At 37.5% G+C, this 23,484-nt stretch overlaps 1 protein-coding gene across 3 annotated transcripts in view; it reads right to left on the bottom strand.

Annotated features, from left to right (window-relative positions):
• Nucleotides 1–23,484, bottom strand: part of SEC22A (SEC22 homolog A, vesicle trafficking protein) — an 83,996-nt gene that overhangs the window by 56,934 nt on the left and 3,578 nt on the right. For all 3 annotated transcript variants that reach the window (XM_027106572.1, XM_027106581.1, XM_027106564.1), the window contains exons 2-4: nucleotides 19,859–20,059; nucleotides 5,634–5,797; nucleotides 4,277–4,471 (exon numbers count right to left, since the gene is read on the bottom strand). In XM_027106572.1, the coding sequence (XP_026962373.1) occupies nucleotides 4,277–4,471; nucleotides 5,634–5,797; nucleotides 19,859–20,040 (541 nt within the window). In that variant the 5' untranslated portion in view covers nucleotides 20,041–20,059. The remainder of the gene's footprint in view (nucleotides 1–4,276; nucleotides 4,472–5,633; nucleotides 5,798–19,858; nucleotides 20,060–23,484) is intronic.

The raw sequence follows: 23,484 nt of genomic DNA, 5'->3' as shown, positions 1-23,484 counted from the left end.
TATACATAGTAGTGTATATATGTCAGTCCCAATCTCCCAATTCATCCCACCCCCCTTCCCCCCTTGGTAACCATAAGTTTGTTCTCTACATCTGTGACTCTATTTCTGTTTTGCAAATAAGTTCGTTGCTACCATTTTTCTACATTCCACACATAAGCGATATTATACGATATTTGTTTTTCTCTTTCAGACTTACTTCACTCTGTATGACAATCTCTAGGTCCATCCATGTCTCTGCAAATGGCATTATTTTGTTCCTTTTTGTGGCCGAATAGTATTCCACTGTATATATGTACCACATCTTCTTTATCCATTCCTCTGTCGATGGACATTTAGGCTGCTTCCATGTCCTGGCTATTGTAAACAGCGCTGCAATGAACATCGGGGTGCATGCATCCTTTCAAATTATGGTTTTCTCTGGATATATGCCCAGGAGTGGGATTGCTGGGTCATATGATAGCCCTATTTTTAGTTTTTTAAGGAACCTCCATACCGTTCTCCATAGTGGCTGTACCAATTTACAATCCCACCAACAGTGTAGGAGGGTTCCCTTTTCTCCACACCCTTTCCAGCATTTATTGTTCGCAGAATTTTTGATGATGGCCATTCTGACTGGTGCGAGACGATACCTCATTGTACTTTTGATTTGCATTTCTCTAATAATTAATGATGTTGAGCATCTTTTTGTTTGTTGACCATCTGTATGTCTTCTTTGGAGAAATGTCTATTTAGATATTCTGCCCATTTTTTGATTGGTTGGGTTGGTTTCTTTTATAATGAGGTGCATGAGCTGTTTGTATATTTTGGAGATTAATCTCTTGTCACTTGCTTTGTTTGCAAACATTTTCTCCCATTCTGAGGGTTGTCTTTTCGTCTTGTTTATGGTTTCCTTTGCTGTGCAAAAGCTTTAATTAGGTCTCATTTGTTTATTTTTGTTTTTATTTTCATTACTGTAGGTGGTAGATCAAAAAAGATCTTGCTGTGACTTATGTCAGAGAGCGTTCTGCTTATATTTTCCTCTAAGAGTTTTTTATAGTATCTGGCCTTACATTTAGGTCTTTAATCCCTTTTGAGTTTATTTTTGTGTATGGTGTTAGGGAGTGTTCTAATTTCATTCTTTTACATTGTAGTTTTCCAGTTTTCCCAGCACCAATTACTGAAGAGGCTGTCTTTTCTCCATTGTATATTCTTGCCTCCTATGTCATAGATTTGGTGGCCATAGATGCATAGGTTTATCTCTGAACTTTCTATCCTGTTCCATTGATCTATATTTCTGTTTTTGTGCCAGTACCATAATACTGTTTTGATTACTATAGCTTTGTAGTATAGTGTGAAGTCAGGGAGCCTGATTCCTCCAGCTCTGTTCTTCTTTCTCACTATTGCTTTAGCTATTCAGAGTCTTTTGTGCTTCCATACAAATTGTAAAATTTTTTGTTCTAATTCTGTGAAAAATGCAATTGGTAATTTGATAGAAATTGCACTGAATCTGTAGATTGCTGTGGGTAGTACAGTCATGTTCACAATATCGATTCTTCCAATCCGAGAACATGGTATATCTCTCCATCTGTTTGTGTCATCTTTGATTTCTTTCATCAGTATCTTATAGCTTTCTGAGTACAAGTCTTTTGTCTCCTTAGGTATTTGCCTCCTTAGGTATTCCTAGGTATTTTATTCTTTTCAATGTGATGGTAAATGGGACTGTTTCCTTAATCTCTTTTGATCTTTCATTGTTAGTGTATAGGAATGCAAGAGATTTCTGTTTATTAATTTTGTATCCTGCAACCAAATTCATTGATGAGCTCTAGCAGTTTTCTATTAGCATTATTAGGATTTTCTATGTATAGTATCATGTCATCTGCAAACAGTGACAGTTTTACTTCTTCTTTTCTGATTTTGATTCCTTTTATCTTCTTCTTCTCTGATAGCCATGGCCAGGGCTTCCAAAACTATGTTGAATAAAAGTGGTGAGTGGATATCCTTGTCTTGTTCCTGATCTTAGAGGAAATGCTTTCAGCTTTTCACCACTGAGTATGATGTTAGCTGTAGGTCTGCTGAATGTGGCCTTTATTATGTTGAGGTAGGTTCCTTCTAAGCCCACTTTCTGGAGAGTTTTTATCATAAGTGAGTGTTGAACTTTGTCCAAAGCTTTTTCTGAATCTATTGAGATGATATATATACACTGTTTTATATGATTGCTTTTTAAATCACTTAGCAGAAGGAAGAAAATGCATTCTTCCTGTCTTTTATAATTACCTTTACCATTGCTCTTTTTTTTTTTTTTGGTATGGATTCAAATTATTGTTTAGGTCTGGCTTTCAAATATGAAGAACTACTGTCAGTATTTTTTTAAGGTGAGTCTGCCAGCAACAAATTCTCTCATCTTCTGCTTATCTGCAAATATCTTTATTTTACCTTCGTTTTTGAAAGATAGCTTTGCTGAATACAAGATTCTTGGTTGAGGTTTTTTTTCTTCCTTTGAATATTTTGAACATGTCATCCCACCGCCTTCTTGTCTCCATTGTTTCTGTTGAGAAGCCAGTTGTTAATTTTGTTGTGGTAAACCTTGTAAATGACAAGCTGTTTTTCTCTTGCTGCTTTAAAGATTTTCTCCTTGCCTTTGTCTTTCAGAATTTTTAGTATGATTCATCTATTTGTGGATCTCTTGAATGTATCCTATTTGGAATTCTTTGAGCTTCCTGGAATAGATTAACATTTTTTGAGTAAATGGAAACTTTTCAGCCATTATTTCTTCAAATACTTTTTCTGCTCCCCTCTCTTCTTCTTTCCTTCTGGTTCTCCCACCATGCATATGTTAGTGTGTTTAATAGTGCCCCATATTTTTCTGAAGTTCTATTCATTTTTCTTCATCTTTCTCTCTTTGACTTGGATAATCTCTCTCAATCTATCTTCAAGTTTACTAACTCTTTCTTCTGCTGGTTCAAATCTACTGTTGAGCCCAACTAGTTAATTTTTTATTTCAGTTGTATTTTTCAATTCCAGAATTTCAATTTCAACTACAGAATCTGGTTCTTTTCCTTTATAATTTCTATCTTTTATTAATACTGCCTATTTAATGTGACATCACCATCATACCTTCCTTACTTCTTTAATCATGGTTTTCTTTACTTCTTTGAAGAAAATTATAATGGCTTTGAACTTTGAACTCTTTGTCTGTTAAATCTGACATCAGATCACTCTCTCAGGCAGTTTCTATTGCCTGCCTTCCCCACCATACCCCATCCCCAGTGTATGAATTATACTTTCCTTTTCTTCTGCGTGTCTTGTAATTTTTTTTTAATTGAAAACTGGACATTTTAGATAACATATTTTAACAACTCTAAGTACTGATCCACCTCCTCTCCCCCAGGGTTTGTTACTGCTATTTGCTTGTTTACTTGTTTCCTGACTAGCTGGATCATTTTAGTGAAATCTGCTTCCCCTTTTCTCCCATAATTTGTATTAATCAAACCAAATATGAAGTGTTCTGTTCAGCCTTAAATGCCACTTTTAAAGAATACCAACAAACAAAAGCATATAAAGAGGAATCTTCCAGGATGAGGAGGGTTTCAAATTACCAAAGGCTAAGGAAACTGGGGATATTTTATATGAAGTCAATCAGACTAAAAGGATAGAAAGGACACAGAGTTGCTGACATCAAAGTTCTGGTACAGCTGAAGTCAGGGAGGAATAAGTCACAGAACTTAGACAAGTGTTAGCATTATAGGGAACAGATTTTAGCTCAAAATACACGAAAGAATTTTTAAAATAAGCAATTCAACAACGGCATATGCTACCTTATAAAATAACAAGGGTTTCCACTTTTAAGCAGAAGTTTTCAACATGTCCCAACTGTTGAGAACTGTTTTCCTTGTTTGGGAGGGGATGTCTGAGTAGATGATCACATGTGCTGTGACAGTCAAGAACCCTAACCTTGAATGTAGTCATTTTTACATAATGCAAAGCACTTTACATGCCTATAGGTATATATTACAAACAAATTACTCTTTTCTAGAAGAATGTGTACCAAGAAATCTTCTTGAATGTCTCCCTAGCAAAGAGTTCCTTTGAGATTGCTGTTGAAAAGCCATTGAGATTGCTGATTAGTCACATATCTGAGAGATGACTATATAAAACACTGGGAGAAATGATTACTTTGAACGTCTACATTCTCTCATGTACTTACTTTAAAGTTTTAGACTAAATTAATTCATTTTTAAGAGTTCCTCGGTTCTTAGAAAATATTTTTTAAATGAAGTAATTGAGATCCAGAACTCACCAGAAGAAATCTTACCAGCACCTTTATAGTCAACAGAAAATGCAGATGTGACTCCATTGGCTGACCCCAGTTCACCCATGGAAATTTGATAAGGGGGCCTCAGCTTGATTTCCATCTGCATGTCAGACAGATTTATCTTTGTTGAAAGAGACCTGGGATTATTATATCGCTGCTTGGTCCTCTGAATGAAGTTATCTATGTAAAATAAAAAATAAATTTCCTTGCAGTCATTTGTTAATTAAATCATTTGAAAGTGTGATGTTTATGGACAGTAAAGTTTGCGATAAACGGTTTAATTTGCTATCCCGAACTGTTCAATCTGTCATGAATGTCCTAATATTATTTGTGTTTATGGTTAATATATCATGGCATCATCAGTTTTTCTCACTAGAAATTATATACTCTAGAAATTAATAATTATAAATATACTAAGGATTTAATATTACATGACTGTGAGAATATTTCTACTATTATATCCACTTCAAGGAACTACTCTGAGCTTCTACAAGAAAACCAAAAACAGCTCCCTTTAAACTTAAACCAAAGTCTTCATTTTTATAGGGATTCAGATCTCATAAAATATTAAGTCTGTCAGTATTTACCAGTTGTAATTACATTAAAACATACACTGTAAATTGCATGTTCATATAAATCTGTTTTCTTATTTATTGCTTACACCATTAGGACAGATGTTTTAAAGAAAAAATTTAATGAAAACAATAAAAGACATTTCCTAAATTTCTTCCGATTTTATTTTCACTATTTACACCTTGAATTTACTTTTTTTCCCTCTTCTACATCAGGAGTCAAGCAAACTAATGTCCATAGGCCAAATCTAGCCTGCTGATTTTTTTGTGTGTGAATAAAATGTTATTAGAATATAACTATACTCATTCATTTATGTATTGCCTATGGCTGTTTTCAAGCTATAATAGCAAGGGCTGAGTAGCTGTGACAGTGACCAAATGATCCTTAAAGCCTAAAATTGTACTATCTGGTCCTTTCCAACAAATGTTTGCCAACCTCTGTTCTACATTAAGCAGCCTAAAAATACTATCACATAAAGACAAAACTCTGAACCTCTAGCTTATAAATTTCTCATTGAAAAATTAACCTCTGGAATTAATTCTTTGAACCAATAATCAGGATCCTCTACACAGCTGAAACAGAATTTTTTTAAGAGGCACCTAAATGAAGAGGTTGCCATAATTTATAGACCATTTGTCAAATTATTCTGTCAAAAGCAAGCTAGCAGACTTTTCTGAGTTTTCCCTCTGCCCCTTAGTATTAGATGAAAAATCATTTACGACTGAATGGAGACAGGATAATGAAAAAGAAAAAAAAATCAGGCCCTTACCAAATTCAATGAAACAGTATGGTCTGACAGCAGTATTTGTCTTCATCATGTTATAAGTAGTAATGAACTCCTTCTGAAGCTCATCCAGGAAAGAGAAGGCCAGAACATTTGGGTAATTTTCAGTGCACAACATCATGTAGCTCACTCCCATAGAGCTAATAAAACTACAGTGTAAAAAACATTGGATTTAAAATTTCAAATTAAATCAAGGTAATTCGTTACTTCAGAAGACTGGCTCTATACACCATAAACTGCTGCTACAGAGGCAATGACAATATTAACATTTATTACATATTTCAGCAAAAAAAAATAAAGGAACCAAAATATGATACTAGTTTCAGTTGTAATTTAAAAACAGTAGACAACAAAGTGGAATGTATTCACTTTGCTGTATAGCAGAAACTAACACAACATTGTAAATCAACTATATTCCAATAAAAATTAATTAAAAAAAAAGTAAAATGTATCTAGAGAGGGACACATATTATGATTCTAACACTTCAGTTACTTATCACTTGGGGTAGAAATCAGGAAAGACTATTCAAACAGATAAGGGTAACAGCTTAACATTTCAACCCTTCAACTTAGTGGAACTTAACACTGTTTGAATCAAGAACTTTTTAGAGGTTCTGATGAAAGTTATGGACACTCTCCCCAGAAACAACCCAGAACCTGGCACACAATTTCAAGGTCAGGTGATTACTGACCTCCTAAAGTCATCCACTGACCCCAGCATCAAATCCTCTACTCACATAATAATGAATTATGAATCATTAGGGGGAAAGAAGAGAATTTATGAGTTCATAACAACAAACAAAAGGGAAGAAAGGAAGACTAGTTCACAGCAGAATGCTGAGTGACACCTGGTAAATGTGGAGATAGTGTTAGAACTGGAAAAAGCAGCATTTTGCAACCCACAGAGCAAAAACTGGATCAAGCAAGTAAAATCAATGGATGCTAAATCTAGGTGGATATTTTGGTGAGGAACAGGAAATTTTGCATGGCTTTAAAATGTCTTCCCATGGATTGTTTATTGGCTGCAAGGGAATTCTACTGTATTTATTATACAGTAGAAACTAGACAATACCTTGACCAAGTACTCTAAAATCACTAATGAGGGGAAGATGGGCTTCCTGTGCCTCAGTAAGACATGTCAGCTATGTAGTATTCTGGCTAAGAATGCATAACCTGAATCTAATCATGAAGGAACATCAGAATAATCAACATTCTATTTTCTTTAAAGAGGGATGGGGGTGCTGTATTCTTTAAAAACCTCAATGTTGTAAACAAAGAAATAAAGGCTTTGGAAATGTTTCTGATCACAGGAGGCTAAAGAGACACAACTAAATGTAATACCTAACCCTAGTCTGGATCCTGTGCCAGAGAGGGGGAAAAATGCTGTAAAGGATATTCCTGGGTCAACTGACAAAAACGGAAAACAGGCGGTACAGTAGTTTAGGTGAAAGTATGGTATCAATATTAAATTTAATAGACCTGATAACTGTACTATAGTCAAGTAAGAGAATACCCCTAATCTTAGAAAATACACTTTGAAGTAGTTAGGAATAAAGGGGCATGGTATTTGTAAGTTTCTCTCAAATGGTTCAGACAAAAATAAATCAGACAGATAGACAGGTAGACAGATAAAACAATAAAGCAAATGGGGTAAAATGTTAACAAGAGGTGAGTCTGGGAACAAGTATTATTTGTAATTTTCTTATTCGTACTACTTTTCTGAAAGTTTGAAAGTATTTCTAAATAACAAGTTAAAAATTAAAAACAAAAATGTTTAAATTAACCATCTTCTATTGAAAAAAAAACTTTCTAAAGTAAAGTATACACTCCCCTGTAACAAGCAGAGTATGGGACAAAAATTAACCCTTTTAAATGAGTCACTTAAACATTCTTTCATGGTACTATCAACATAGCTCTGGTCTAGATCAAGGGGAGCAAACAGAGCATACAGGCTCTAACTCCCACTCCCATGCCAGACACTGCTAATCTATCAAAGCAATTTTTACTGCCAAATCCTGATCCATGTTGGAGTCCCCCTCTCCCCTCTTTTCTCTAATACTGTAGTAGCAGAATTTATTTACTATTTTTAATTTAACTTTTAAAATAAATATATTCACGACTCAAATTTTAAAAGAATGATAAATGAAAGGAAATACTATACTTGAAGTCTTATTCCCACCTCTGCTCAGATAGCCAGTTCTCTGTCCCTCTAGCAACTCATGTTATTAATTTCGTATGTATCCTTCCGGTGAGAGTTTATGCATATGCAAGCAAATGTACATATATCTTTCTTTCTTAAAAGACCATCCAAGGCAGCCAAATGATGTGGGGTTCGCACCTATTAATCGTCTATTATTAACAGTGTGGGATATACTACTAGTGAAATTGTGCTGATCTTATGCTTCTGGAATAACCTGGAATTCCTTTCTGAAGTTCCACTTAACACACAGTCATTTCATGCAACGTTTTTCAAACTGCAACTTGTGACCCACTAGCGGATCATAAAATTAGTTCAGTGAATTACACACAGCGTTTTCTTAAAAATGGAAATAGAATATAACAGAAAATACCAGAATGTTTATTGTTTCATAAAACTTTTGTTTATCCTATTTGTATGTTAAGTAATGGTCACAAAGTAAAATACATCTCTTCTTATGGGTCACAGTCAAAAAAGTTTAGTCATAACATACTGTATTTTCCTACAAAATTGACAACTAAATCAAAAATCAAAGTATGATTTTCCCAAGTACTTTTCCCTTTCCAAAATAATCTTCCCTGCCGTTATCAAAATTCTTTGACATGTCATTAGCATTCAAATATATCTTACAATAACTTGAATTGGGATAAAACACAATTGGTGACTGGCTTCTACACACTTGGAACTTCCAAGTGGCTAGATAGGAGTTATTTCACTATCCTTCAATAAGACGACTAAAGCTTTTAGACTCTATTTCTTGTTCTATAACAGGGTTTTACTATACTTCCATATTAATAAGTAAACCACAGACACCTACGTGAGTTTATCCCAAATGGTTTTTCTTGCTTGAGCTCAATCTAACTGGAGAATTTTTTGTGAAATTAAAAAAAAAAAATAACCTATGTTTTTAAGATTGTATGTTAACGTTTTCAGAGTCTTTATTCCAAAGTCTTTATTTTCTATAAATGCATGATATTCTCTGAAAACGCTATATTCTATAATATTATGACTTTTCATAGTGAATTTACCTTTACAATGCTGTCTTTATTTGAAATGCAAAGCCAGTTTTCCAAAAGTACATACAGCTCTGTTGATTTACCTTTGTTATCAAAAGTTCTGCTTTTTCATATCACTGGTACAAACTGAAAGACTCCTACCATCGCACTGAGGACTACTCACATGAAATAGTCTAACGTCACTAGAGGCGTGCCAGTTTGTGCAGCCTTTAGCCCGTCCATCAGGTTCATTTAGCTCACTTGTTATAGACAATCTGGCTGTTATCCTTCTGCCTTGATGAGGAGGAAGAAAAGTAGTAGCAGTAGCAGCTACGGTTTACTGACCACTTAGTGTGAACTAGGCCCTTTGCTAAATATATTACATATTTTATCTAATTTCATTCTTACTTTATTGTAAACAAAGCACCTGTTATTTTTCTTCATGTAACTAACCCAGCTCGTACTTATATATTTGTATGTTTGTTGTAATGTCTCTCACTAATATCTATGCTCCATGAGAGCAGGGATGATTTTTTTATGGTTCACCACTGTATTCTTAGCATCTAGAATATTATGTCTAGTACACAATAAGTGCTCAGTAAATTAGTAAATAAATGAGTGCATAGATGGCATCATTATACCTAATTTGTTTAGTATATTGTGCACAGATAATTGCACAGCTCAGTGGTATCTACACAAAGAAGAAGGTCAATAAATACTTGACAAATGACAGAAGGGAGCAGAACTTCACCGGCTCTTCCAGGTCAGTGTTACCAGAAGGCTTCAGTTCAGATCACTGAGTCTTCAACATCCCCCTGCTTAAAACACAGGGCTGTTCTCAGGGACCATGTAGAATCACTCACCACTGCAGTGAGTACCTCCAGATGGTTATAAAGGTCTAACAAGTATGTCTGCTTTCCTTTTATCACTGTCATTTACTAATCTCACAACAACACAAAGTCTTCTTTTCTCCACCTTGAGCACAATTCTTAAATTGCCATTGTTTTCTTCCTACTTTTCTCTAATTTCCTTTTTCTTTTTTATTTCCTTCCACTTCTGTGCTTTGGGACCAATGGGATTTGATCTCTATAGCTACTGCCTTTCTTCTGGCCAAGGAATTTATCCAACCTCATTACATCTTTGGTTCCTCTCCACAACACACACACTAGGAACTTCTTTGGGGCCTTCCAAGATCAAGTGTGTCTTGAACAGGTAAGGCTGGTGGAATTTCAAACTCTAGGTAGAAGGATTTACCCCTTTCAATCACTTTGTTTAAAAGCTAATTTTATCATGTATCCAAGCAGGCCATACCTCAAGCGATTCCTAAAGTCCAACAAAACGAATAAGTGGTTTTAGACACTAAACTTTTCCTGGTATCTAATTTTATTTATGAAATGTCAAAAAAATTTTAGGGCTTCCCTGGTGGCGCAGTGGTTGGGAATCTGCCTGCCAATGAGGGGGACACGGGTTCGAGCCCTGGTCTGGGAGGATCCCACATGCCGCGGAGCAACGAAGCCCGTGTGCCACAACTACTGAAGCCCGCGTGCCTACAGCCCACAAGCCGCAGCTGGAGAGGGCCCACGCGCAGCAACGGGGACACAATGCAGCCAAAAATAAATAAATTGAATAAATAATAAATTAAAAAAAAAAAATTTTAGACATCACCAATTAAACACCGACATTATTAGGACTTGCTATACCAAACTAAATAATAAGTGAAAACGATGATTTTCCCCACAGCAAATAATAGAGCACCTAGCATATGTCCAGCATTCTACTCTATAGGCTTTGATGTCAAAGACCAAGTCCCTGCCCGCCAGGCGCCTGCAATTAGGTACTGGGAATACACTTAAAACGATATACAAAACAAGATTAAAGAAACAACACTGAATTTTTTAGCATGCCAAATGACAAAGTATATAGCAAACTATTTATAAATTGAAACAGCAATAATATTTGTATTACATATAGTTTTCATACTGCTATTGTATCATTGCACACAGGAAATCTGCTTATCCTTTGTAGTCATATTTACCCAGTAAATAGCTTCCCTGGGTGAAGAAAAGTTCTCCAGTAGGACATGAAATCTCTAATCTACTCTTAAAATTGCTAAGCATAAGAAAAATTTTATTTTCGAAAGAGAACCTTCCATACTGAACTCCATTCCCTAAAATAAAGCGTTTACACTTTTAAATATAAAAAAGGGTTTGATGTTATGAAAGTCAGTATACCTTATGAATTTATTATCACCAAATACATCTGATGAGAAACAAGGTGAAAACAAGACTTCAGCATCAGTAGGACAGTAAGGTGATAAGAACCAGAAAGAGAACTCAGTAACACTGTCTGCCATGAGCAGCATTCTACCAGGAACTTCGTATTTTCTCACTTATTCCTCTCTTAGGTAGCCAACCTTCAATTATCCTCCAATGGTGAAGAGCTAAATACATTATCCCATAAATAAAAGACCCACTTTAGTCACTAATTTAAACCTCATTAAATAAGAAAATATGTATTAATATGTAATATGCCAGGTGATAGCAACTTATAACAGTAAGCTAAAGGAGAATCAGATGATTTTAAGCAGCCAAAGGTGATTACACCATCAAAACCTTGGATACAAAATTTGCCTTTGACATCCTTTTCTTTTTCTGCAGAGTTAATCTCCTGATTCACCCTTTCCCACTAACCCTAGTACCTTCACACCTTCACACACCAGAGAATAAAGATCCTGACTTTTTTCAGATAACCAATCGTAGACAGTCCCTCATTTGCCTGTTAGTTGTATTCCAGAAGTTTACTGCACCTACAGAAACTGTACTGTAAGCGTAATTAGATTCCTAGACCAGTTCATAAGAGCCTATTTAACATATGTGGTGCTGAAAAGCTGTGGATTTTACCATAATTTTAAACGGTAGAAAAGTGATATGATGCTAATAATGAGACAAAACACAGGTTACATTCTCCCCCCAAGTGGTCTGGTAGCTACTGGTCGGTTGCATTCCCCTGTCACACCCCCTCCCCACCAAACACCTTGTCTTCAATGAGACAATGCTATCTCATCAATTTTAGACTTCACATATACTCTGTTCCTCATCATTACTCAACCAAAAAGCGGGGGGGGGGAGTAGTTTCACTTAATTCTCTTCCCTGGTTAATTTTGTTGTCCATAAAGTGAAAAGGATTAGGAGAATTAGGAATGCACCCTGTCAAGAAAGAGGTTAAGGGTAAAAGGAGATAACTCCATCTTTTACCAGAGAATAATGTGATTGCTGAAGCAAAAAGACTGTATGGGGCTTCCCCGCTGGCGCGGTGGTTAAGAATCCGCCTGCCAATACAGGGGACGTGGGTTGGAGCCCTGGTCTGGGAAGATCCCACATGCTGCAGAGCAACTAAGCCCGTGAGCCACACTACTGAGCCTGCGCTCTAGAGCCCATCAGCCACAACTACTGAGCCTGCATGCCACAACTACTGAAGCCCACATGCCTAGAGCCCGTGCTCTGCAACAAGAAAAGCCACCGCAATGAGAAGCCCACGCACCGCAACGGAGAGTAGCCCCCGCTCGGCGCAACTAGAGAAAGCCTGCACACAGCAACGAAGACCCAACGCAGCCATAAATAAATAAATATATTTATTAAAAAAAAAAAAGACTGCATGTCAGATATACCATTTATTAGCTTTGTGACTTTGAACAAGTTTCTTTACATCCCTAAGTCTCAGTTCCCTCTTCTGAAAATAGGGTTGGTAGTACTATAATGGCTATCTGCCCAGCGTCCCTTCTCCCCTTCCCTTTGAAGAACTATTTCCAGCCCCACCACCTACTCTATACGGCTTTGATAAAGCTGCCCATCAAACGGGTGGGCATGTAATCCAGGCCAGGCCAACTAAGAGTACCTTAGCCCGCCAACCACAATGTTAGTCCAGAGATGGGCCATCACACAGCAAGGCCAATTGAAGTCCTTTTCTTGAAACATGGAGGCAGTGGGGTTGCCAGCTGGAATGAAGTAAGCCTGGAGCTACCTGTGCAGTGTTTTCCAATATGTGCAGAATATCTGTCTGCAAAAGGAAAGACTGGAGAAATGAGACAAAGATTCCTGATAACATCTGATTCCCTGGCTCCAGCCAACTAGGTAACTGGCTTATCCTTCACAATACCCTTTTTTTGCTTAAGCTCCTGTGAGTTGTGTTTTTGCCCTTGGCAATGGGGAAAAGTTCTATTTAAAAGCCATTCACAGAGCTGTTGCAAAATTTAATGAAAAGTAACTAAATTGCCTGGCAATTGCAGGTACTTAATAACTGGGTCCTTGTTGAAGCTGTTACTCCCGTAATCAGAAAATACTACCAAAGAGTGAAAGGAAAGCCAGAAACAAAAACCAAAAGGCAGGTAAGTCTAAAACAGCATTCCTGGCTGCAGGTAGCAGTCTGAAGACAAATATGAAGAAAGCAACTCCTCAGGTAAGGAGAGAACCTATGAAGTTCACGGCCATTATCAGACTTCAAATGAATTTACTGTGAAAGAACTAAGGAATTTCACTTCTTGCACTAAAACTCTCAACAGAGTATGACTGACCTCCCAAAGTGTTTGTCTTTTCATAAGATCAGTGTCTCAACGTTTATCAAAATGTACAACTATGATTTTTAAGCACCTAAAACCAATCTCAAAGTTTTAAGGTCTCATAAGACACAACTTAATTTTCATATGGTTCATAATTATTGCTTCAGTCACTGTTGTTTCCTAAGTAGTAACGTAAGTTTATCTATTAAACATTTATTACAATTTAAGCATCCTTCAAATAATAAAACAGATGAATTCCTTAAAATTTTATACAAAGAATTATAATATCACTATGTAATGTGAAAAGAAATCACAAACCTGGATTACCCACCCACCCCCACCCCCACCCCCAATCAATGAGTCAAGTTGAAGAATATTGGAGGAAATGAAGATTTAACTTTAACTCCATTGCACTCAGAATCCTGCCATACCCCACAAACAACCATCCCTCATGTAACAGCTACTATGATATATGCAAGGCATTGTGCCAGCACAAGCCAGGCTCCACAGAATGTGCTCCATTAGCTGAACTGAATTATTCAGCTACTACAATCTGATGAAATTCATCTTTTTCCCAATACATAGGGGTAGAAAGTTAAAGGAATTTTCACAATTTTAAATGTTACCTATTTCTTTTCCTTAAAACTTTGGACTTCCTTTACCTATTCAACTAGAATCTAATGTGAGGTACCATCTGATTTAGCACATAATTAGACACTTAGCTTTGCTTCTCAGAGGTATTCTGCAAAGAGCACTTAAATTTCTGTAAAAATTTGAAAACCACAATGCTAAGAGATGAGGAATCAAAAATAATATAAGCCAGGGCACATCAACTATCTCAATGAGTTACAACCTAGTTGTAGAGAGTGGATATAGAAATTTTTAAAAATATTATTAAGAAAAAAATGATGAAAAAGTCAGTCAACAAGTTCTACAGGCAATCTGTGAAGGGAGTAAGATCACTAAAGAAATCATTGGGTTGGCCAAAAGGTCGATTCGGTTTTTTCCATAAGATGGCTCTAGTAGCACTTAGTTGTCTTTAACTTCATTCGAAACAATTTTGTTAGGTTGTATGTGACAGCTGTCATATCAGCGTACGTTTAAAAAAAGACTTATCAAAGTTGGTGAATTTTTTTTTTTTTTTGCGATATGCAGGCCTCTCACCATTGTGGCCTCTCCCGTTGCAGAGCACAGGCTCCAGACGCGCAGGCTAAGCGGCCATGGCTCACGGGCCCAGCTGCTCCATGGCATGTGGTATCTTCCCAGACCGGGGCATGAATCCGTGTCCCCTGCATCGGCAGGCAGACTCTCAACCATTGCGTCAAACAGGGAAGCCCAAAGTTGGTGAATTTTTGTGTAACCATTTTAATATTGAAGATGGAAGATAAAAAAGCAACATTTTCAGCATATTTTGCTTTATTATTTCAAGAAGGGTAATAACGCAACCGAAATGCAAAAGAAGATTTGTGCAATGTATGGAAAAGGTGCTGTGACCGATCAAACACATCAAAAGTAGTTTGTGAAGTTTTGTGCTGGAGACTTCTCACTGGACGATGCGCCACGGTCAGGTAGACCAGTTGAAGTTGATAGCAATCAAATTGACACATTAATTGAGAACAATCAATGTTATACCATGCAGGAGGTAGCCGACAGACTCAAAATATCCAAATCAAGTGCTGAAAAGCATTTGCACCCGCTTGGTTATGTTCATCACTTTGATGTTTGGGTTCCACAACAGTTAAGTGAAAAAAACTTTCTTGACTGTATTTCTGCATACAATTCTCTTCTTAAACATAATGAAAACGTTCTGTTTTGAAAACAAATTGTGATGGGTGATGAGAAGTGGATACTGTACAATAATGTGGAATGGAACAGATCGTAGGGCAAGCGAAATGAACTGCCACCAACCACACCAAAGGCCAGTCTTCATCCAAAGAAGGTGATGTTGTATATATATGGTGGGATTGGAAGGGAGTCCTCTATCACGAGCTCTTTCTGGAAAACCAAACTATTAATTCCAAAAAGTACTGCTCCCAGTTAGACCAATGGTAAGCAGCACTCCACAAAAAGCGTCCAGAATTAGTCAACAGAAAACGCATAACCTTCCATCAGGATAATGCAAGGCTGCATGTTTCTTTGATGACCAGGCAAAAACTGTTATGGCTTGGCTGGGAAGTTCTGATTCATCCGCCGTAGTCACCAGACGTTGCATCTTCGGATTTCCATTTATTTAGGTCTTTACAAAATTCCCTTAATGGAAAAAATTTCAATTCCCTGGAAGGCTGTAAAAGGCACCTGGAACAGTTCTTTGCTCAAAAAGATAAAAAGTTTTGTGAAGATGGAATTATGAAGTTGCCTGAAAAATGGCAGAAGGTAGTGGAACAAAAGGGTGAATACGTTGTTCAATAAAGTTCTTGGTGAAAATGAGTCTTTTATTTTTACTTAAAAAACTGAAGGTACTTTTTGGCCAACCCAATAAATAGTAGTAATGAGGCAGAAGGTGATTCAAAAGACACAAGCTATAAGCTGGGCTTTGAAAGAAAGAAGCATTTAAAAACACGGCTGAGAAAGCAGACTGGTGCCAGCTTCATGCTGTGCTACAACTACTGCAGATCTGTGAGTTTTATCTGGCAAACTCGTGGTGGTTAAAAAAAGAGGTGTCCTATGAGAATTTTAAATAAGTCAGGTAACACATAAATTCCCAATTTTATATATTTCAGGCTAAATTTATTGTCATATAGCATAAACACCTCAATAACCTAGAAACCAACTAACAAGGCTTCCAATCAATAATAGAAAATATATGAAATCCAGGTTCTTTCTTGTCAGGAACTAGAGCTGAAAATTCTGTCATTCAATCCTTTTTTAAAACTTGTCTACAGGGCTTCCCTGGTGGCACAGTGGTTGAGAGTCTGCCTGCCGATGCAGGGGACGCGGGTTTGTGCCCTGGTCCGGGAGGATCCCACATGCCGTGGAGCGGCTGGGCCCATGAACCATGACCGCTGAGCCTGCGCGTTCGGAGCCTGTGCTCCACGGCAGGAGAGGCCACAGCAGTGAGAGGCCCGCGTACCGCAAAAAAAAAAAACCAAAAAAAACACTTGTCTACAAAAATATACAAAGAGGCTTTTCTATGTGTGGTTCTGGGGGCCATGTCATCTATTTAATCCTTTAGACATTTCTAAATTGTATTCTTAAATCAGGCTGATTAGACCTCTGCTGACTCACTGCACTCCTAAACTCACTAATAAATTGCTTTTTGCATCATGCTATTTGTTTACACTAAGCAATATTATAAGAAAAATCATAAAAAGCTCATTGTTACAGTTCCTGGAAGAATGCTATCCAAATTCTGTCGCTCTTTATGTATAGCAGGTTTCAATAACATGAAAAGCAACGTTTTTATCCAATGGATACTGTGAATTCTATAAATGATCTATTATCCCCCTTTGTTTTGGCCCCAAGGAAGTTCAGAACAATGTTTGTAGCCCTTTTCTAAAAAATGAACAAACTACATAGTTTGCATCTCCAGAAAAAAATGTTATTTCAGTTTATTATTCTATGTTTATTTTTTCGCTCATATGATTCTCTTACCTGTACTCTTGAATTTTTTTTTTTAATTGCCTCACATCCTTTGTGGAATAACATGGGGTGCAAATAAATAATACAAAATCTAGACTTCACAACAATTAAACAGCATTGGGCACTGGAGGGGTGTTAACATTTTACTACATTCTACTCTACTTTTAAGACAATAGGTAGAGGAACAAAAAACATTTGCAAAGAAGTTTTTTGTTTTTTTTCAAGTCCAGGATATCTGCCAGAATTAATACAATTCAAGCCAATCTTCTGTAATGCTGGTATCTGTCTACAACACTATACAATAACTGAAACTCAGAACACTACACCCAGAGCACTAAAAGAGCCTATTAAATATTAGAATGCTTCAGGCTTTTTCTTCAAAAAATAGAAGTACACTAAGACATCGTTTTAGACATATTTTAACTACCATGACCACCACCACATTTTCTAGTTAAAACTCTCAGAAAACCCAATTAAAGATAATACCTCATTATCCCAGGTAATCCAAGTAAATATGGACCTTCTTAAAGGTTCTATTCTGGGCCTCTCTGAAACTCAGTGGGCATTTCTACCCTCACAGTTTCAATTTCTATGTGAATGATTCCAAAATCTCTATCCCACCTCAACTGGACACCTTGTCATAACCTCAATTAAAATGCTCAAAATGGAGCTTCACTGTCTTCCTCTTCTCCCTCACCCCATAAGCAACCTTTTCCAAAGATCTCATTCTGTCCAATTCCAATTCCAAGTCATCTCTGTCCCTTCCTTCTCTTCATCTCTGGTATTCTATCTTATCAGGCTCAACCGTTTCTTCTTCTGAAGTGTCTTTCTGGTTGGCATTTTCTTTTTCATTTGCGCTTGTATGTTACCAGTTCAGGCCCTAATTATAAGTTGACGCCTCTCCTCTCCTCAGACTTTCCATTTCACCCTCTATTTCACTGTCTCAGCATTGTTTTTTATCAAGTCATTTCCCTCAATCCTGCAGTAGGAGTTTCCTATAACCTATTACATCATCAAAGTGACTTCCCTCAACCTGAACTTGCAGGGAAATCCAGGATCTGGCCCCACGCTAAGTATCTCACATTTCCCATAACTATCCCTAAATCACCATTCACTACACCAGGCCGAGCAGGTTAATGCACCTACCATGCTAAGTCACAGTCTTTACTTTTTCTGCCTCCTCTCTACACCTGGAATTGCCCTCCTCTCTGCCTTAGCCAAATCTTACTAATTCTCCAGGACATGGCTCATGTCTCATCTCAGTAACAAAGCCCTCTCCTTATTATATCACATATGGACTTTGTTCTTATCTGATTTCCCACTGTATACACAATCAGTATTAAATTGCTCGAGTTAATTGTTCTCTAATTGTTTCATGTGTATGCTCTCCCACTTGGTCTCATCTATTCCCACGGTTTTAATTATAAACTGTAAGCTAACTTCCAAATCTAAATCTCCACACTTGTCCTTCTCTTCACTAAACTTAAGACTTATACATCCAACTGCCTACCTGAAGTCCCGTTTGGATGTTTAAAGGACATCTCAGACTTAACAGTCCAAACAGAACTCCTGATTTTTACCACTGAAACACATATCCTCCAGTCTTGCTCATTTCAGTCCCATTATCCAAGTAATTATGGACATTGTTTAGGCCAAAAATCTAGAGGTAACTCTGATTATTCTCTTTCCCTCACATTCCACTTCAATCCATTAGGAAGATTTGTTGGTACTGCTCCCAAAATACAGCCCAAATCCAACCCCCTCTCATCCTTATCACCCTTTTTTTTTTTTGCAGTACGCGGGCCTCTTGCTGTTGTGGCCTCTCCCATTGCGGAGCACAGGCTCCGGACGCGCAGGCTCAGAGGCTGTGGCTCATGGGCCCAGCCGCTCCGCGGCATGGGGGATCTTCCCGGACCGGGCACGAACCCGTGTCCCCTGTATCGGCAGGCGGACTCTCAACCACTGCGCCACCAGGGAAGCCCCCTTATCACTCTTATTCAAGTTATAAGCATCACCTCTACCTGAACTTCTCTAAGAGCCTCCCAAATGACCTCTCTGCTTCCTCTCTTAGAGCCCATTCTTCATATAGCAGCCAGGATGATCTACTCAAAGCCAAAATTAGATTTATATAACTCTCCAGCTTAAAACTCTCCAATGGCTTCCTATTACATTAAACTCAATCCAAACTCCTTATCATAGCCTAGAAGGCCCTACGTAACCTGTCCCATTCCTACCTTTCTAACCTCACCTTCCACCACTCTCTTAAGTGTCCGTATTGCTTCATTGTCTTGGTTTTCCTTCCATCCCTTGATCTGTAGTGAAGGCTTTTTGCACTGGCTATCAGCTCTGCCTTGATCCTCATCCACTGCATTCTTAAGACTGCCGTCTTTCACATCTTCTAGGTCTCTGTTCAAATGTAACCCTCTCAGAGAGGCCCTTGACCACCATGAAGTCACTATTCCATTGCCCAGTTTTACTTTCTTTACATACAATAAATAGTGATGAGCACTATCCCCTTTCATCAGGATGTAAACTTCTTAAGTTCATTGAGGGCAGATATCAGGTATGATTTTTTATATTTCCCATGACAGTTTTCCTGGGCATGTAAGAACACCAATAAATATCTAATGATCAATTATAAGATACAATATCTGTAATCTGCAAAACTATAAAATTTTCTAAAGCCAGACATAAACACAGAGAAACTATAAGAAGGGTGATTACGTGATGAATACTATTTAGTATAAGTTCAGAACCACATGATTCTTGACTTGAAAAGTTCTCCTAAACTAATCAAACACTAATTTCTATTTAGACCACTTAAATTTCATTAAAACGACAACCACTAAGCAAATGATTCTAATGGAGCAAACCAATGTCTTACTTAATGTTATAATGTCCAGTTTTCAGTGTACATCTATCAGGAAGCTGAGCCAGTTTTCTCGAGAGCATTTTAAAATACTTTCTGCATTCCTGCATGCCTGTGCCTTGTTCATAGTCAGTAGAAGCAGAAAGTGGCAGTCCATCTCTGACACGAATGACTGAGGCAGATAAAATCATAGACATTTCAAGTGACAGAGAAGACCTGAAACAAAATGAACAATTTGGGTTAGGTAAGAAATTAAAGCCAAAGCTGATAAACACAGTGCAAAAATGTGCAACTCACTAATAATCAAAGACATATTAATTAAAGCAATGATATATCATACTTTGCTTCACAAATTAGCTGTTAAAAAAATACTTCTTTCTGGTATTTCCATAAGTGTATGTGGAAGTATATATTGGAATAAAAACCATTCTCAAAACAATTTGTTGATATTCAACAAGAGTTTAAAAATATTTATGCCCTTTGACCACAATAAATTTTTTTTTTTTTTTTTTTGCAGTATGCAGGCCTCTCACTGTTGTGGCCCCTCCCGTTGCGGAGCACAGGCTCCGGACGCGCAGGCTCAGCGGCCATGGCTCACGGGCCCAGCCGCTCCGCGGCATGTGGGATCTTCCCGGACCAGGGCACGAACCCGCGTCCCCTGCATCAGCAGGCAGACTCTCAACCACTGCGCCACCAGGGAAGCCCTGACCACAATAAATTTATATACATAACCCTATCTTAAAGAAAATAATAAGAATTAGACAAGATTTTAAACAGAAAGACATTCTTCTCATAGAAATAACTGAAAACAACCTAAACGTTCAACAATAGGGGGATGGTGAAACAAATTATGGTACACCGCTATGATGGAATATGATGCAACAAAAAGTTATGTTTGTTAAAAATAATTTAGTGGGGCTTCCCTGGTGGCGCAGTGCTTGAGAGTCTGCCTGCCGATGCAGGGGACATGGGTTCGTGTCCCGGTCCGGGAAGATCCCACATGCCGTGGAGCGGCTGGGCCCGTGAGCCATGGCTGCTGAGCCTGCGCGTCCGGAGCCTGTGCTCCGCAACGGGAGAGGCCACAACAGTGAGAGAGGCCCGCATGCCACAAAAAAAAAAAAAATAAATAATAATAATAATAATTTAGTAATGTGGTAAAATGCTTATATGTTAGGTAGGAAAAAAGCAGGATCAAAACTGCATATGCTGTTTTCCATAAAGACACAGAGGAGGAAGAAGGGAGGGATAAATAGAGAAATAGATATTGGAAGGAAACATGACAAAATGAGAATGCTTATCTCCAGAAAATAGTATTATGGGTTATCGCTATCATTTTATAATTTCCTAAATTTCTGTAATGTTCCACAGTGAGCACATATTACTTTTCACAATGAGCACATATTACTTTTATAATCAGAACAAATGTTTTTATTTAAAATAAATTTTAAAGCTAAAGGAATACTACTTTTTTTTTTTTTTTGGCCATGCCTTGAGGCACACAGGATCTTCCCCCACCAGGGATCAAAACCATGCCCCCTGGGGCTTCCCTGGTGGCGCAGTGGTTGAGAGTCCGCCTGCCGATGTAGGGGATGCGGGTTCGGGGATGCGGGTTCGTGCCCTGGTTCGGGAGGATCCCACATGCCGCGGAGCGGCTGGGCCCGTGAGCCATGGCCGCTGAGCCTGCGCGTCCAGAGCCTGTGCTCCACGGTGGGAGAGGCCACAGCAGTAAGGGGCCCGCATACCGCAAAAAAACAAACAAACAAACAAACAAACAAAAAAAACCCGTGCCCCCTGCATTGGGAGCACAGAGTCTTAACCACTGGACCGCTAGGGAAGTCCTAAAGGAATACTACTTTTAATGTTGTTCTCAATCTTTTTATCAGGAAGCAAATCATAATTACCTTTTTTATTATATTCTAATCATGCTTTACAAAAATAGATAAAAGGACTGCATAGGCCTATGCAGTTCTGAAAGAAATCAGGTAAATAGTCAAACTTTGATAAAATACACACACAGACACACACACAGTGGTCCCCTGTGTAAAAACCATTGGAATTTTGATTAGAAATGCAGATTTCTGGGTCCACCCTCCCCCCAAAATTCTGATCCATTGACTATGGGGTGGGGCTTGAGAATTTTCCATTTTCAGCAAATTCCCTAAGTAATTACTATGCTTATTATCTAAGGATCATACTTTGATAAACACTGAATTAAAACATGTTCACAGTCTGAAATTAAGTGATAACTCTTTCCTGCCAGGCAGGAAAGAGCACAATGCCACTAAATACTTCTCCTTCACTAACAGGAGGCACAACTGGTAAAAAACTGAAAAATCTGGTAACAATTTCATAGGTTTTCAAGATATTGTGTCTCAGAGACTAAATTAATCCTTACCTGCCCAGCTCATCTAGGTCAATATTATCTCACTCCAAAAATGAAAAACTTAGTAATATATCAAAAAAATGACAAAGAAAATCAACTGCTACCAATTTTGGAAACCAGTGGTCCCTAGCTTTTGTTGCTATGTCAAGTTAAAATCTGAGTGCCCATTCATGATGGTAACTGACTGACGTTAAATCCAAATAATAAAGCTAATGCTTTAAATTTACTTCCCCCTTTTCCTCTGAGGAAAAGCTAGGTATTAATATGTCATTACCCTTTAATATTTTTCTCCTCCATTTATTTAAAAGGAAAAAAACCCAGCAGGAATTAAATTAGCCTTTACCATAATGGAACCTTCGAACGAAAGTTCCAACATGACATATCCAAATCATTTTTTTTCCTATTCAACCAGTTTCTTTTTTCTTCTAAAAGCAGTAGCAAAAGAAATCAGAGATCCCTCAAGGGATAAGGTCTATACTATGAATCTCTTTTAAAAATTGTTATCACACTTCTTTATTTATGAAACCACAACTGAACATTTAGCCTAAGTGTAACAAATTAGGAAAATGTCTTAATTCATACCTTTACAAATTTATGATTTAAATATAAAACTTTGTCTTTCCAGAAGTATACTGCAACACAATGATCACTCTGGGAATTAACATGAGAGCAGGGTTGTGTCTTGTAGTTTCCAAACATCCATATTCTTAGTAGTATTTAAAAGCAGACTGCAGTCCTTATGCCTGATCTTTCTAGGATCCCAACAGAAATATTAGGAATAATCTTTATTATAGGGTGCCAACTTTCATGTAATCTTCAAAGTTGCTCTTTTTTATGACTTAAAAGACAGAAAGATATGATTCATACTTCCTAAAACATATACTGAAAAAAGAATAACAACCTGGTTAAGTTCAATTCATTTAACAAATATTTACTGAGTACATACTGTATGCCAGGGGCTATTTCAGACATTAGGAATAGATAGTTCCTACCACTGAGAAGCATCAGTCCAGAATTAAAGAAATTCAGATGGAAAGAGCAAATACAACACAAGCTATGTCGCCCACCGCTTTAACTGGAAAACTATAGTTAGACAAACTTGCCTTTCAGATATTCCTAATACACACTTTTAGGCTTGTCATGGAAAGCACAACACAGCAGTGATATTCCCTTCCTAAATTCTTGAAAGGTTTTCAGAGAATTGCCTGTATTTATCAGTAGATAGGATTTTTCTGAGGAGAAAAAATTAAATCTCTTC

This window comes from Aethalodelphis obliquidens, unplaced genomic scaffold (genome assembly GCF_003676395.1).
Source record: "Aethalodelphis obliquidens isolate GAN/ISIS:26980383/991018 unplaced genomic scaffold, ASM367639v1 scaffold1, whole genome shotgun sequence".
Classification (NCBI taxonomy): domain Eukaryota; kingdom Metazoa; phylum Chordata; class Mammalia; order Artiodactyla; family Delphinidae; genus Aethalodelphis; species Aethalodelphis obliquidens.
The sequence above is the reverse complement of the archived record's forward strand: the minus strand, read 5'-3'. Positions and strand labels throughout refer to the sequence as shown.